At 34.5% G+C, this 15,401-nt stretch overlaps 2 protein-coding genes across 14 annotated transcripts in view; one reads left to right on the top strand and one right to left on the bottom strand.

Annotated features, from left to right (window-relative positions):
- Nucleotides 1-15,401, top strand: part of LOC309865787 (endogenous retrovirus group K member 7 Env polyprotein-like) — a 1,143,634-nt gene that overhangs the window by 594,515 nt on the left and 533,718 nt on the right. The gene's annotated exons all lie outside the window — the stretch shown is intronic.
- Nucleotides 1-15,401, bottom strand: part of LOC309865776 (uncharacterized protein) — a 229,017-nt gene that overhangs the window by 146,235 nt on the left and 67,381 nt on the right. For 12 of the 13 annotated variants that reach the window (XM_082732567.1, XM_082732576.1, XM_082732578.1 and 9 more), the window contains one exon: nt 1,732-1,752. The exons of the other annotated variant lie outside the window; for it this stretch is intronic. In XM_082732567.1, the coding sequence (XP_082588693.1) occupies nt 1,732-1,752 (21 nt within the window). The remainder of the gene's footprint in view (nt 1-1,731; nt 1,753-15,401) is intronic. 13 annotated transcript variants of the gene reach the window in all.

Below are 15,401 nucleotides of genomic sequence, written 5' to 3'. Positions count from 1 at the left end.
CAGAATGATTGAGCTCCTTTCTTTGCTCTGGAGGTACTAGCTGTTTAAGAACACTTTCTCCATTGGTTATAGTCCCATGGAACAGTGCACATAAGCCTCACTGGCCCCCAAAGCCAGGTGACGTGGAGGAGTTCTCTGGCAGCCACAAAAATCTGGATACCAGAGAAGGGTATAGACTCCTTTCTGTAAGATACCAATGAACTGGAGTGAGGCAAAGGAAAAGCACAAAGATCTATCCACTGGCCACCATTCCCAGACAACATCTCTGTAGGCTCCTAAAGTGTGTCAAACCAGAAGGAAGATTTCCTCAGGCCAAAGTTCATGGACCAGCAAAGTGGTCTTTTTCTCAGACAGACTGAGGTGGTAGTCTGCCTAGATCTGTTTCTCTGATTGATAAAGTCTCATGGGACCCAAGAAAGCAAGCCTCCATGATCTCCAGAGCCAGGCAAGCAAGCGTGGGTGGCAGTGACAAAATATGAGTCAGTAGATTAAAAAAGCAAACAAACAAAAATAAAACTGAGGTACCAGTTGTGTGTAGAAGCTCCCTTCTGGGAGATGCTGGCACTGTCATGTGGCAGAGGGAGTGTGCAAAGATGGTACACATGGGCTGGAGTGAGGCCAAAGGAGAGTCAAAAAGAAAGAAAAAATTAAAAATAAAAAGAAACAAAGGGGGAAAAATGAGGGAGAAAATGGTAACCATTGACTTTAGTAAGATGGAAGGAGAATAGGAAGATGGTGGTCACCAGTCTCCATCTCCAGAGATTATCCAGCAAGACCATATACCTCAGATAAATATTTTAAAACTAGGAAATGAATCTCTTTCACATAATAGCTATACACATTTCAAGGGACTGCTTCTGTCTTGGGTCCTGTGGAGGAGTAGTAAGTCTGGGTGCCCTTTAAAGGTTATCCTCAATTGGCTCCATCTCTCTGGTTTTTGTGGGCATGAGTCCTATTGATCTTCAAAGCCAGATATTTTGGGGGTTCATCTCTCAAGTTGGGTGGATGGGGCTGTGTGGGGTATGAATCCTTTGCCCCTTAAGGAGAAGCTCCAGGTTGTGAGTTCTTTGCACTGATTATGGATTGCTGCTCAATGCATGGGAAATATGGCAGGATTGTTGTGTCTTAACGTTTCCTAACAACTTCGATGTGGTTACCCCCTTGTTTACCCCATGTGAGAGGGTTAGTTCACCAGTCCTTCCCCCGCCCCCAGAGGAAATAATTCCATATATAGCCAAGATTTAGCGGGTCTGTCAGAGAAGGTGAGTTCAGGATCATCCTATGCGGCCATCTTGAATGGGAACTAGTCAGATAACGACTGTTAACTGGCCATCCCGCCCTGTATTTCTGCCTTCAATTTGTGAGTCTTTTCTGAATTTTGAATTGACATTCTTCTTTTCTTTCTCTACTGCTTATTTTCAGGTTTCTTCTATCTCTTCTGTCAGTAATCCGTTTTCAAAAATTTCTCAGCACTTACAAACTGATCTCATTTCCTTTCCTTGTATTCCTTGTGTATATGCTTTTTCCATTTCTTTATTTCATTCCAGCAGGATTTTAGGCAGGCAGTTGAGGTAAATGCCTTGTTAAACTATAACTCCCTCCTCTCCTGACCCCTGAATTCAGGGGTCTTATATTTAAACATGATAGACATGAAACTGGTAATATACACAGGAGTCTTCCAGACCATTAATTCTAAATCACAAATAAGAAATAAACATAAAAGAAACTTACTGCAGGGTTCTGTTGTCTTTTCTGAAATATAAACACAAATGAACATATAAGTATCATTTGCCTAAGGGAAGGAAACTCTAGCTTTCTTTAATACTATTTTTGTGTATGACTAATAAGTCATTGACAGCAACAGTGAGTAGAGAGATCAAAAGCTTTTCAAGGAAGTTATAAACAGAAGTCCAGCAGAATTAAGGAAGTATCCAGGTACTTGCTGAGTGTTCTGAGTCTTCCACAGAATACAGATGTAAATATATGAGTGTGGTTTTCTTCAGGGAAGAAGCCCAATGTGACATTTTCCTCTGTACTCCTTTGGGGAGATTCATTTTCAAATTAGACAATTTTAGAGCCCTTTGTCATCTTTATCTGCTCTTCTTGGTCTTTATAGTAGAAATGTTATAGGTTTGGGTATTGTGCATCTATTCTATCCTCCTTTACATCTCTTTTTATTTCAGAGATATCTATTTATTTATATTTTATTTTATTATTTCACAGATTTTAAAATTTATATTTATTATATATTTATATTCATTTTTATTTATTTATATATTTATTTATTATACTTATTGTATTTTACTTTTATCTTATTTTATTTATTTATTATTTCAGGGTTATTTATTTATATCAAGATTTCTATAAATTTGCTGAGAAATAGGAAAGTAACATCTATTTTTATTCAGAAAGTTTAATCACAGATTATCAAATCTTTTGATTTGTTTGTTTAAGAAAAAGGATACTATTTTTATTTTGTAGTGAGGAACATGAAAATGAACCTATACTATTGCATCAGAAAAAGTCAGATTCAGTGGAATTAATCATTGTGTGCATCTTTTGTTGTAATTTAAGAACAACCAATCTGATGGTTTTCAGATTTCCTGAGTTTGGTAGATTCGGGGCAACAACATCCATGAATATTTTTCTATGTCTTTGACTAAAACTTTTCATTATAAATGAAGGCATTAGAATTCACAAATCTTGCTTTATTCACATTTTCATCATATTCTTACCATTTCCCTATTTGTTAGGGATCCCACATCAGAACTCTTGACTACATATGGATAGTAGAAAAATAGATTTTATTGATCACCTTTCTTAAATGCTCCTGCCCATTGTTGGTAAGCTAGTGGCAGTGGCATGCTAATTATTGGGCAAGAGGAAAACGGGAATGAAATTAGAAACATGGAGATTTTTGTAATATCCATAGTTATTAATACTGCCTTCTGTACCTATCATGGAGAAAGCAAAGTAGAAATGTTATATAGATAAGGAATCGCTGATAATTTCTGCATTTTTCCCCAAATGCCTATAAAATACATAAATGACCATGATTTTGCTTGGATATAAAGTTATTATTATTGCCTATGATTCTTTTGAAGGCCACAATTCTCTCTCTCTTTTTTAAAGATTTTATTTATTTGAGAGAGACAGAAAGCATGAGCAGAAAGGAGGGGCCTAGGGAGAGGGGGAAGCAGACTCCCTGCTAAGCAGAAAACCAGATTCTGGGCTTGATCCCAGTACCCTGAGATCATTACTTGTGCTGAAGGCGGAAGCTTATCCTGTTGGGCCACCCAGATGCCCCAAAAAATCTCTTTAAAAACAAACGGGGATTTGAATCGAGCCTTGAGGATGTTAAAACATCACATATATTGTATTTCCACTTCTACCCCTTCTGTTTTTATCTTTTCTCTCATACTCTCACTGTCCACTCACACCACCCCACCCTCATTCTTCCTGTTTGTTGAAAAGGAAATATTAGTGATACTAAGAGATTTTCTTTTTACAACTTAAGAAACACATAAAATTATATACACATGTACACATATATAAATATGCATGTAGAATACATATGTATGTGTAAATAAGTTTGCTATTTCTTCATCCAGAAAAGATTAAGACAGCTTCTCTTGTTGTTTATTCTTTTTGTTATAATAGTGAACAGGAAAATTTACATAGATTTTATTGGATATGGAACAGTTCCCACTCTTTCATGTCTGGCATTTGATGTGAAATTGTCAGTGACATCAGATCATCCTAATAATATTAAGTAAAGCAGGGTGAGAGAACTAGAAACTGTAATTAATATTTATGAATCTTACTTTTGGTGGGAAAGCCATTGATTTCGTGTTCTCCTTTCCAGACTTGAACACATTTCAAATTGCTCTCATAGGGCTATTAGCATTATTTCTTACATCATTACTGTAGAAATATTTAGATTACTAATTTGTAAAGAGTTGGTTTCTTTGACTAAGGCAATGGTTGAATGATCTATATGTTTTGTAAAGAAAAGGGACTTTTTATTTTTTAAAATATATGTGATAGGATATAAGTTGTTTAATAATCAAGTGTAGTTTTATTGTTCTCCACAGGTTATTTGCTTTAATGAAGAGATGTGATTAGGTTATTAGTTGGTTACACTGAGTTTGTGGTTACATGTGTGGGTTTTTTTTTTTTCAAATGGTTTCTGAGTTCCTTAAACAGAGACTGACATTATCAACTTGGCATGGTAGGTATAAATTAATATTTGTTGAATATATAATGGAAAATTATACTTTAAAATATGCCTTATTTCCACGGCTCCTGGGTGGCTCAGTGGGTTGAGCCTCTGCCTTCAGCTCAGGTCATGATCCCAGGGTCCTGGGATCGAGCCCCGCATTGGGTTCTCTGCTCAGGAGGGAGCCAGCTTCCTCCTCTCTCTCTGCCTACCTCTCTGTCTACTTGTGATCTCTGTCAAATAAATAAATAATCTTTAAAAAAAGAGAGAGAATTAAAAAAAAAATATGCCTTATTTCCAAAACAGAATCCTTCTTTGTAGAAAATACAAACCTAGAGAAGTTCCCAGTCATGAGAATTATTATAAAACCCTAATTAGGAAAATCCAAAGAAATCCAGATTCACCATAACTTTTGCAGAAACTAAAGAGTGCTAGTTTTTCAATGGACTATTAATTTTCTGGGTGTCTGATTACTGGGTCATCACTACTAAGTTAGAAAAAAGGGTTATCATATCTCAGTGGAGAGTCAAATCAGGAAATTAGAGTGTTTACATTATGAGTTTTGCTTTGTTTCTTTAGTAATACTGAGGGATGATCTCCTTTGTTTACCCAGGTTGCTTGTGCTCTGGAGAGGCCAGTGGCTCAATTGTTCATTTTCCTATTGTGTTTGTTGTTATTGTTTAGTCACCCATGTCAGGCCTGCTTGACAATGTGGAAGATCTTCATGGAAAGGGGAAGAGTATAGACACCTTTACTTGCATGGTATCTGCCCTTTCTCCTCTGTTATCACTCTGGCTGGCAAGTTGGCTCCAGGCTGCCACAATTGGACACAGTGTGGTAGCAGTTTCACTCTTTTCTTACTTATAAAATGGAGCAAACATTCTCCCCTTTGTTCCATCCACAGATAATGACATCTTCTATGTACAGAGGCAATTCTTTTTTTTTTTTTTTATCTTAGTTTCTGAGAAAAGTAATAAAAGTATAAAAAGAAAGAGTTTCAAAGCATAGGTATTTACCATCTATTTTCTAATAAAAGGTAGTCTAGATTTTACAGACTAGGAAATTAAGGTCCAGAGAAGTAAAGTGACATTTCCAAATAATTAACCTAAAAAGGAATCCATAGTCAGACAAGAAACAAATCTGTTGATTTTAAATTCAGTTCTTCCTATATCATCATGTCTGGTATCCTGCTTATGGATATTTTGAGTGAGTCCTCAGACTGCCAGAGCCTTTTCTTCCTGTCTCATTCTCTGGAGTGACCATGATTGGAAGCACAATTTCATCTAAAAGGAAGTTTGTTTCCTCTTACTTCATGGGACTGTTTATCTGAGGGAAAGAATTCAGAACAGGAACTCTGGAAATTTAAGAATTCAAGGAATTGAATTCAAGGAATTCAAGACTCTCACTTATTTGTTGAGTTAGAAAAAATATATATATTATAGGGTGTTCACTTCTTTATAGTCTTAGTATGGGTCATTGTTCCCTATGCTTGATACCTATTTCATTCTAAAGGACTTGATGTGCTGGATTATAACCAGTGGGCTCTTTTCTGTTGTTCTTCTGCAATATTTAGTTCATATTTATCTTATATTATATGTAGAATGGTGACATGTAGTGATGTGAGTACATCAGAACTCCTTATTCTTCTCAGTTTACTCTCTGAAGAAATATGATGGCCATAGGAAGGCCAGCTGATGGAACCTGGAGGATCTATTTGAATCTGCTGGTTCTATAGAGATCTTCAGGGAGAAAGAGTAAGAAAGCTTTTCCTTGCCTCTATGATAGAGCTAAGGTGTTTGTACTAGAATTGGGGACTTTTCTTGTGGCCTAGGGAAAATAATCAGGATTTTCTGGTTCATTGAGAGAGTGTAGCACATGAAAACCTATGGAGCTTATTAAGAAAGGCCATTATTTTCCACTCATTTGTGTTCCTAGGAGTGTATCCTTGATCCTGCCCATTGTGCTGGGCCAAATTGCTACCACTTCTTGTCTTAAAGGAAGAGTTAGCTAAGGGATGGGGGACATGGAAAAATCTTCCTTTCTGTGCCTCAATATAAGAACAGGGATTTACCATTTTGTACACAGACAACCAATATAAGCAGGTCCTGCCATTTCTATGGCATAGTGATTGTCAATGAGTGAGAAATCCTAAGAGTTGCTTAGTTAATCTGATGACTAAGAGAAAATTGTCCTGAACAAGCAGATAATATATGTTACTCAAAATCTGGAGGGAGGGAAACCAAATTGGATGTCTAAAACATGTCTTCTAATGAAGCAGAAGTAATGAAAGTTCAAAAAAGAACATTAAGTTAAAAATTTTTAAAGGGAGTCAAAATCAACCTAACAAAAGAACTATTTGAACTTAGCTTGGGTTTGGTGATGAGTTTTTGGATATAACACACAACACCCATGAAAGAAATAATTGATAAGCTATACTTTATTAAAATTAAAAATTCCTATTTTGTGAAAGACGGTAAAAAAAAATGATAGGCCACAGATTAGGAGAAAGTATTTGCAAAAGATATTTCTAATACAAGCCTGTTATCCAAAATATAGAACTAACTCTTGAAACTTAATAATAAAAAAAAAGAACACCTTGGCTAAAAAATGCACAAAAATCTGAACAGACACCTCACCAAGAAGATACACAGATGGCAAATAAGCATGTGAGTAAGTGCCCCATGTCCTGTGTCAACAGGGAAAGTGTAAATGAAGAAACAATGAGAAACCACTGCATACCTATTAGAGTAGGCAAAAACTCTGACATCATCAAATGCTGGTAAGGAGGTGGAGCCACAGGAGCTCTAATCCCTTGTTGGTGGGATGCAGATGGTACCGCTACTTTGGTATAGTTTGATGATTTCATGCAAATCTTACCATATGATTAGACAGTCCTGCACTTCGGTATTCCCCAAGGAGTTCGAAACTTATACCCACACAGAAATCTACACATGAATGTGTCTAGCAGCTCTATTCATAATTGACAAAACTTGGAAGCAGCTAAGCTGTCCTTCAGTAAGTGAATCGATAAATGAACTGTGGGACACTCAGGCATTTGAATATTATTCAGTGGTAAAAAGATATGAGCTATGACCTCAGGTCTTTCATGGATAGAAAACCAAACTGAACCCAAAGTTAACAGAAGGAAGGAAACAATAAAAGACTAGATCAGAAATAAATGAAATGGAAAACAATAGAAAGTATTAACAAACTAAGAGTCTGTTCTTTGGAAAGATAAAATTGACAAACTTTAAATTAGGCTAAACTAAGAAAAAAGAAGGACCTAAATCAACAAAATTATGAATGAAAGAGGAGCCATTATATCTGGTACCACAGAAATACAAAGGGTTATAAGAAGCTATTATGAGCAACTATATGCCAACAAACTGGATAGCCTAGAAGAAATGGGAACATATTTGGAAACATGCAACCTACCAAGATTAAATCAAGGGGAAATAGAAAATCTAAACATGCTTATTACTAGTAAGGTGATTGAATCAAATAAAAAATTTTCCAACAAAGAAAATCCTAGAACCAGATGATTTCACTGAATTTTACCAAACACTTAAAGAAGAATTAATGCCAATACTTCTCAAACTCTTCCAGAAAAATCAATGAAGAAGGAACACCATCAGAATCATTTTATGAGGCTAACATCATTATGATAACAAGGCCAGAAAATGGCACTATGAGACAAGGAACTACAGGTCCATGTTCCTGATAAATATGGATGCAAAAATTATCAATAAAATACCAGCAGATGAAATTCAACAGCACATTAAAAGCAGCATTCACCATAGTTGGGTAGAATTTATTCCTGGGATGCAAGGATGGTTCAATATATTAAAATCAATAAATATGTATCAAATTAATAGAATGAAAGAAAAATTGTGTGATCATTTCTATGGATGCAGAGAAAAATATTTGACAAAATTCAACATCAATTCATGATAAAATCTGAAAGTTAGGCATAGAGGGAATATAACTTCATAAAATAGAATTAAATTTTGCCATTTTAAGCTGTATGGATGGCTCTTGAGGGCATTATGCTTAGCGAAGGAAGTCAGAGAAAGACAAAAACTGTATGATCTCACTTATATGTGGAATCTTAAACAAAACAAAACAAATTCATAGAAAGAGTGAACAGATTTGTGGTTACTAGAGGTGGGAGGGAAGATGGGGGAAGACTGGATTGAAGGTGGTCAAAAGGTCCTAACTTCCAGTTATAAGAGACCTAAATACTGGATGTACATATAATGTACAACATGGTGACTTAGTTAACACCATCATAGGGTATATTTGAAAGTTGTTTAGAAAGAAGATCCTAAGAGTTCTCACCACAAAGAAAAACACTTTCATTTTGGGGAGTATGATATATGATGATGGATATTAACTAAACTTATTGTGCTAATCATTTTACAATATATGTAAGTGAAATCATTATGCTGTACATCGTAAAGGTATACAGTACTGTATGTCAATTACATGTCAATAAACATGGAAAAATAGGCTGCCAAATGATAAAAAGACAGGAGAAAACTAAAATGCATATTACTGAATAAAGGAAACTAATCTGAGACTACTACATACTCTGTCATTCTAAGTATTTGATATTCTTGAAGAAGAAAACCTGTGGTCAAGGCAAAAATATCAGTGTTTGTCAGGTGTTAGTTCATGGGTGGGAAGGATAAATAAATAAGCAGAGCCCATAGGATTTCCAGGGCAACCAACTATTTTGTGTGATATTGTATTAGTGGATACATGTCATATATTTGTCAAAATCCATAGAATGTACTGCATCAGGAGTGAAATGTAAAATAAACTATGGACTTTTGCAATAATGATAACGCAGTGTAGGTTCATTGATTGTGACAATGCACCATGCTGGTGCAGGATATTGGTAGTGGGGAAGCTATGCATACGGGGTGCAGAGGAGATATGAGAACTCAGTCCTTTCTGCTCAATTTTTCTGTGAACCTAAAACTGCCCTAAAAAAATAAAACTATTTTAAAAAATCGATGAGAAAATTGGAAAAGAGAATGTTTATTAATGAGAAGTGAATTAGTGCTTTGGAAGATTGAATGGAAGAAATGCCTCTCAATAAAGAGATAAAACACAAAGAAGTAGAAGCCAAGGGAAGAGAAATTTGGAGGTTAGACCCAATTCATCTAACAGGAGAATATTAGGAGACCCAGAAGGATGTGCTTGAACAGATAAAGTAATAAATTAGTGTTTCCTGAGTTGAGGACAGACACAAGATTATAAATTGAAATGAGGGACAGGCATAGCCTGGTAAAGGAGGATAAAAGTACAACTATTAAAGCCAAAACTATTAGGCTTTGTATGATGGGAAGAGTCAAAGCAGTGTCTGATTCCTCATCAGCAGTACTAGATGTAAGACTGTCAAAAAATAACACTGGTAATTGAGAAAATAAGCTTATAATCCAATATATCTATACCCAGCCATGGTAAAAATTCATTTGTCAGATCATAGAAAAACAGGTTCCAACAGGCACTATTTCAAGAGTATGATTTTTTTTTAATGTGCTCTCTGAGGTAAACTGACTAATGTAATAAAGTTTTCAGGATGGGAAAGAGGAAATACTTTAATCCATGAATTGGATGTTCTCTTCAGCAACCTTAACTTAATCAAGTTCTCAAATTTTCATCCTTCAATATAATATATTGACCAGTGCTTATGTGACTTGTAGGCTGCTCTGTTCTGTGTCCATTAACTGTAACTCTTGCCATTTAAGTTATATGCTCACCTTGAGAGTTGCGTTTGTACTCAAAGCATGTACGCATGGTCTTTGTTTTGAAATCACACAGTTTAAGCAAACCAACGCATTGTAATGCAAAAAAGGAGTTATTTCTATAAAAATGAATTTGGAAAATAATTATCAAGAATTCTGTGCCCAATAATGACATTTTACAAAATGGAGGTGAAATAAAGATAGTTTCAGATGGAGAAAAAGGGAGAGGGGAGGTTTGTCACATATAGTTCTTCACTAGCAAAAACCCAAAAGGTATTCTTCAGGCAGAAAGAAAACTATTGCTCTGTATATATGCTAGCAAATACAGGTAAGACTGAAGAGGAATGGAAAGGTAAATATGTGAGTCTATCTAAATAAATACTGACTTATGAAACAAAATTTTATGAGAGTTAAAGTTTATATAGAATTAAAATCTATAACAAAAGTAAGATTTAAGTTGGAGCTAATGAAGTTAAAACTTCTAATGTCCTTGCATTATGTAGAAGAGGTAAATTTTCTAATTTGTATAAAACTAGATCAAGTCAGGGACACATTATGTATATTTTAAAGTGCTCATTAGAAGAATGGTTAAGTAATGCATAACCAGCTAATAGAAAAGTCAAAAAGGATGTGTGAAGCAAAAATAGAAATACTAGAACATATTTAAGTCCAAATGTACCTATGATAATATTGAGTTTAAGTAGATTAAATGTTTCATTTAAAATATGATTATTAGATCAGTTTAGAAACACACCTGCATTACAAGGGACACACCCAAAACGTTAAAATACAGAAAAGTTATAAGTGAAATAATCAAAAAGAAACGATGCAAACACTATTCAAAAGGAAGCTGGAGGGCACGGATTGCGTGGAGCACTGGGTGTGGTGCAAAAATAATGAATACTGTTATGCTAAAAATAAATAAAAATAAATTTTAAAAAAAGGAAGCTGGAGGGGTGCCGGGGTGGCTCAGTGGGTTAAGCCTCTGCCTTCGGCTCAGGTCATGATCTTGGGGTCCTGGGATCGAGCCCCACATCAGGCTATCTGCTCAGCAGGGAGCCTGCTTCCTTCTTTCTCTGCCTGCCTCTCTGACTACTTGTGATCTCTATCTGTCAAATAGATAAATAAAATCTTAAAAAAAAAAAAAGACGCTGGAATAACTAAATTTCCTACAACGTAAACTTTAAGTCAAAAATCATTATTAGAAATAAAGATGATCATTTCACAATGATAAAACAATCAGTTCATGAAGATTATGCAAATCTAAATATATATGCATGAAATCACATTGCCTTAAAATACATAAAGCATAAATTGACTGACCTGCAGTCTGCAAACAGAATGGATGATACATCCCAGTAAAATATGGATGAGGCACAAAAAAATAGTTTGATATAGATGATGGACAATATAATTGTTATTTATATGTATATGGCACTGTATTCAGCAACAGAAAAATGCATTTTTGATCAAGTACATCAAAAGTAAAATTAAAGATTTTTTCTCACAGTGAAATTAAACTGGAATTTAATAAAAAAGATAATTAGAGAATTTCTATATATTCAGAAATAAAGAATTATATCTTAAAAATAAACTGATAGGTTAAGTAAAAACTATAATGGAAGTAGATATACTTTTAATGAGGGATATTGAAAATACTATGTTTCAAAACTTATGGGATCCCGTTAAAGCCTTAAATTTAGAAATTTAAATGCAAATGTTAGAAAAGAAAATTGTTAAAAATTAATTATATAAACATTCAACTCAAGAAATTAAAAAAAAAAAAAAGCAAATTGAACCAAAGCAAGTAGGACTAAAGGAGTAGTAAAGATAAGAGCAGAAATTCATTAAGATGAAAAAGGTAAAATAAAATATAAGAAGAAATGTAAAATCTGAATAATTTTAGGATAAAGATATTGGAAGATATGCAAGACTTCAACGTAGGAAACTATAAAACTATACTCAGGAAAATTAAAGAAAACTGTTACATGGAAAGAAAAATCTTATTAATGGATTGGAAGACTCACAAATGTTAAGATGTAAATTATGTAATTTATGTAAATTATGTAAATTATCCCCAAATAAATTATAGATTCAATGCAATTCTAAACAAAATGCATGCAGCTTTTTCCTTTTCTTTTCTATTCTTTGCTGGTGTGTGTGTGACTTAAAATGTTTTCTAAAAGATTCTAAAATGCACACTGAGAAACACTCTTAACTATAGAGAAAAAATTGATGGTTACCAGAGGAGAGGTGAGTGTGGAGATGAAATGCACTTGTTGTCATGAGTTTCAAGTGTTGTATAGAATTTTTGAATTATTAAATTGTACACCTGAAATTAATATTACAAAGTATGTAATATTATAAAGTATGTAAACTATCTGGAATTTAAATAACTTGGAAAAAAGCAAAGAAGATTAGAGGGAGAACTGAAAAATATATATAGTTCACATGGTAGACCATATGCCCAAAAGACCAAGAAAACAATAAAAAAAGAAGAGTAGATCCAGACATGCCTCATAGACATTCAAACTTTCCTACAGCTTGTGTAATCAAAGCAGTATGACTTTGACATATTTTCTTATTATAATCTCATAAGGAACCTTAAGACATTTTTATTCTAATCATTTCCTTCATAAGATTTCCATATTACAAATAGACTATATGTTTGCTTATGTATTTCATGAATATACTATACATCTGCCTATGTACTTTATGAATATCTGTGATTTATACATTAATAGAATACAATTTTTTGACCCTCAAGAACCAATTTTTGCTTCCTGGAGGGAAACATTACTGCCATTTAAAATGAATTATGTAGTGGAGAAAGGTTTATTTTACAAATGCTGCTGATAAATTTGATCTCCATCTAGAAGAGAAAACTAAACACCAATTTTACAACATAAACAAATGGATTTAATAAGTGTGAAAGAGAATTTTTAGGAAAAAAAATGAGTATATTTACCACAGTAGTAGGGGAAACGCATTGAAAGCCTAGAAATTCTCAGAATTAAGGCAGACACATTTGACTAAATGCAATAAATTTCTATAGAGTACAAGATACCTTCATTTTATTTTATTTCATTTAACAATTCTTTTTTCACATCTACTGTGTGTGACACACTTTTTTAAGCCCTAGAGATTCAGCAGTGAATAAAACATAGTTCCTGTCTTCAGAGTTTCCGAGTTTACATCTATGGGAGCAGAAAATCAGTAAACACATAAATGTGTAATGTGAGGTAGGGATAAATGGTATGAAGAAAAGTCAGGACAAAAGGATAGAGAGTGGAGAAATACTGTTTGAGTTAGGGTAGTCATTTAAGCTGACGTCTTAAAGAATTAAGGAAGTGAGTTGTGTACATGTTTTGGGGAAAGTGTTTGAGGCAGTCCCTGAAGTGGGAACATGCTTGGTGGGCATGAAGAAAAATGAAACCACAGTGTGCCTGCAGCAATGAGGTATGAGGCTGGAGGAGAACCCAGAAGCTGCATACTATGAGGCTGTGAAGGTCCTGAGAATTTTGAACTTTCACACAGAAATGACTGGAAGACCTTTGGAGGGTCTTGAGCAGAGAAGTAACATGAGTTACATTTTTACATTAGTAAAATGTTTACATTTTAGATTTTACATTTACAAGTTTACATTTTAAAAGTATGTTCTGAGTCAGTTGGGTTGTTTAGTTGGTAAAGTGATTGACTCTTGGTTTCAGCTTAGGTCATGGTCTCGGGGTGGTGAGATCAAGCCTGTACAGGGCTTGGCACTGGGCATGGGGCCTGTTTGAGATTCTCTCTCTCTCTCTCTCTCTCTCTCTCACCTCTGCCCCAACCACTGGGCTTGTGTGCTCTCTCTCTAAAAATAAAATTAAAAAACAATTAGAACAAAAGTATGATTCAGACAAAGAGAGAAGCTCTCTTTGGAGGTTATCACAGTAGTACAGATGAGCTATGGGGAAATTTTGGATTACCTGATGAAGGAGGTGAGAAGTGGTCAGAATCAGGATATAATTTTAGGGAACAGGATGAATGAATTGGATGTTGGAAAGAAGAAGTAGATAGAGATTTTTTTTTTTTTCTTAACACAAATGGCAGGTGAAAAACATTAATAGACAAAAAGCACTTACTTGAGTTGAATCTGAATAAGAAAAGGACAAACTGCCAGTATGGAAAATGAGTAATTCACAGAAGAGTGAGTCCAAAAGACCAAGAAACCTATAAGAACTGCTCAGTCTCACTAGGTGTTGGGGAAATACAATCAAAGCAAGAGTTAGATATTACTGTTCCCATTACACAGACAAAAAAGAATTAGCTACCACTTTTCTCATTACTATTTTTCTCAGTAGATACTCTGTAGCACCCGTGAGTGTGTAGGGAAAATAGAACTCAGACATCCCTGGTAAGAATATGAGTGATTACAAATTTTCAGGAAAGTGATTACATATTTTAACATTAAAAATGCATATTTCCTTTTTCTCTTGACTTGCCAGTTCCATTTTGGAAATCTATCCTACAGAAATAAAATCTTTATATTGTACAAAGATGTTTATTATATCACCATTTGGCTAATGGCAAAAGCTGGAAAGAAGCCAAATGTCCATTGTTAAGGACTTGGTTGAATATGCAGTAATTCATCCACTATACTGTGATGGTAATGCTTTAGAATGATATCCTTAGACCTGGAGTGATGCACATGTTATAGCGTTAGATGTGGAAATCATGTTGCAGAATAATGTGTGTAGATTGACTCCATGTGTATATATGTTTATATGAGCATAGGTTAAGATATGGAGAGCATAGGTTAAGATATGGAGAGATTCATAGGAAGTTAACACTGATAATGTCATGAGTTTTAATTTTTGCAGATAAATTTAATAAAGATTTAAAATACTCTTGAGAACAGGGTTACAATGTTTATAATCTGTAGTGTCATATCAGATTTTACTTCACAGCCTTGGCAGATGCTTAGGATTCTGGATGATGATGGATGAGAGTATCTTTAGTTCTAACCCCTAGGAAAACAGGCTTCTCTATTTCCTTAAAACCTAATTGGGACCTCCCAGGTACAGAGTAGTGATGTTTGTTGTTTTTCCTATTCTTAACTATTTTAAAGTGTGGGCAATGAAATTTCATCAAATGTAAAACTGAGCATCCTAATCAATTTCTTGGTTTAACTTTTTATCTCTTTGGATCCTGTTTTAAATTTTATGCTTTTTCTTTCATCCTCTCCCTGTATTCATTTCTTAGATATGCCCGTTATAACTTGGGGTAAGAAATGTTTATGGGTGATGGTAAATTGCATTTTTAATGCAGTTCTAACCCAGAAATCTTCAGTTGGAGTAGGAGTCACATTATCTGATTTTACATAATTTTTTTTCTTCCCAATATCTTTGCATTTCTTATTCAACTTTGTCATCTTTAACTCAGTTTCCTGC

The sequence above is a fragment of the Mustela nivalis genome (genome assembly GCF_964662115.1).
Source record: "Mustela nivalis genome assembly, chromosome: 5".
NCBI lineage: Eukaryota > Metazoa > Chordata > Mammalia > Carnivora > Mustelidae > Mustela > Mustela nivalis.
Note: the sequence above shows the minus strand (reverse complement) of the source record. Positions and strands in the feature narration are given on the sequence as shown.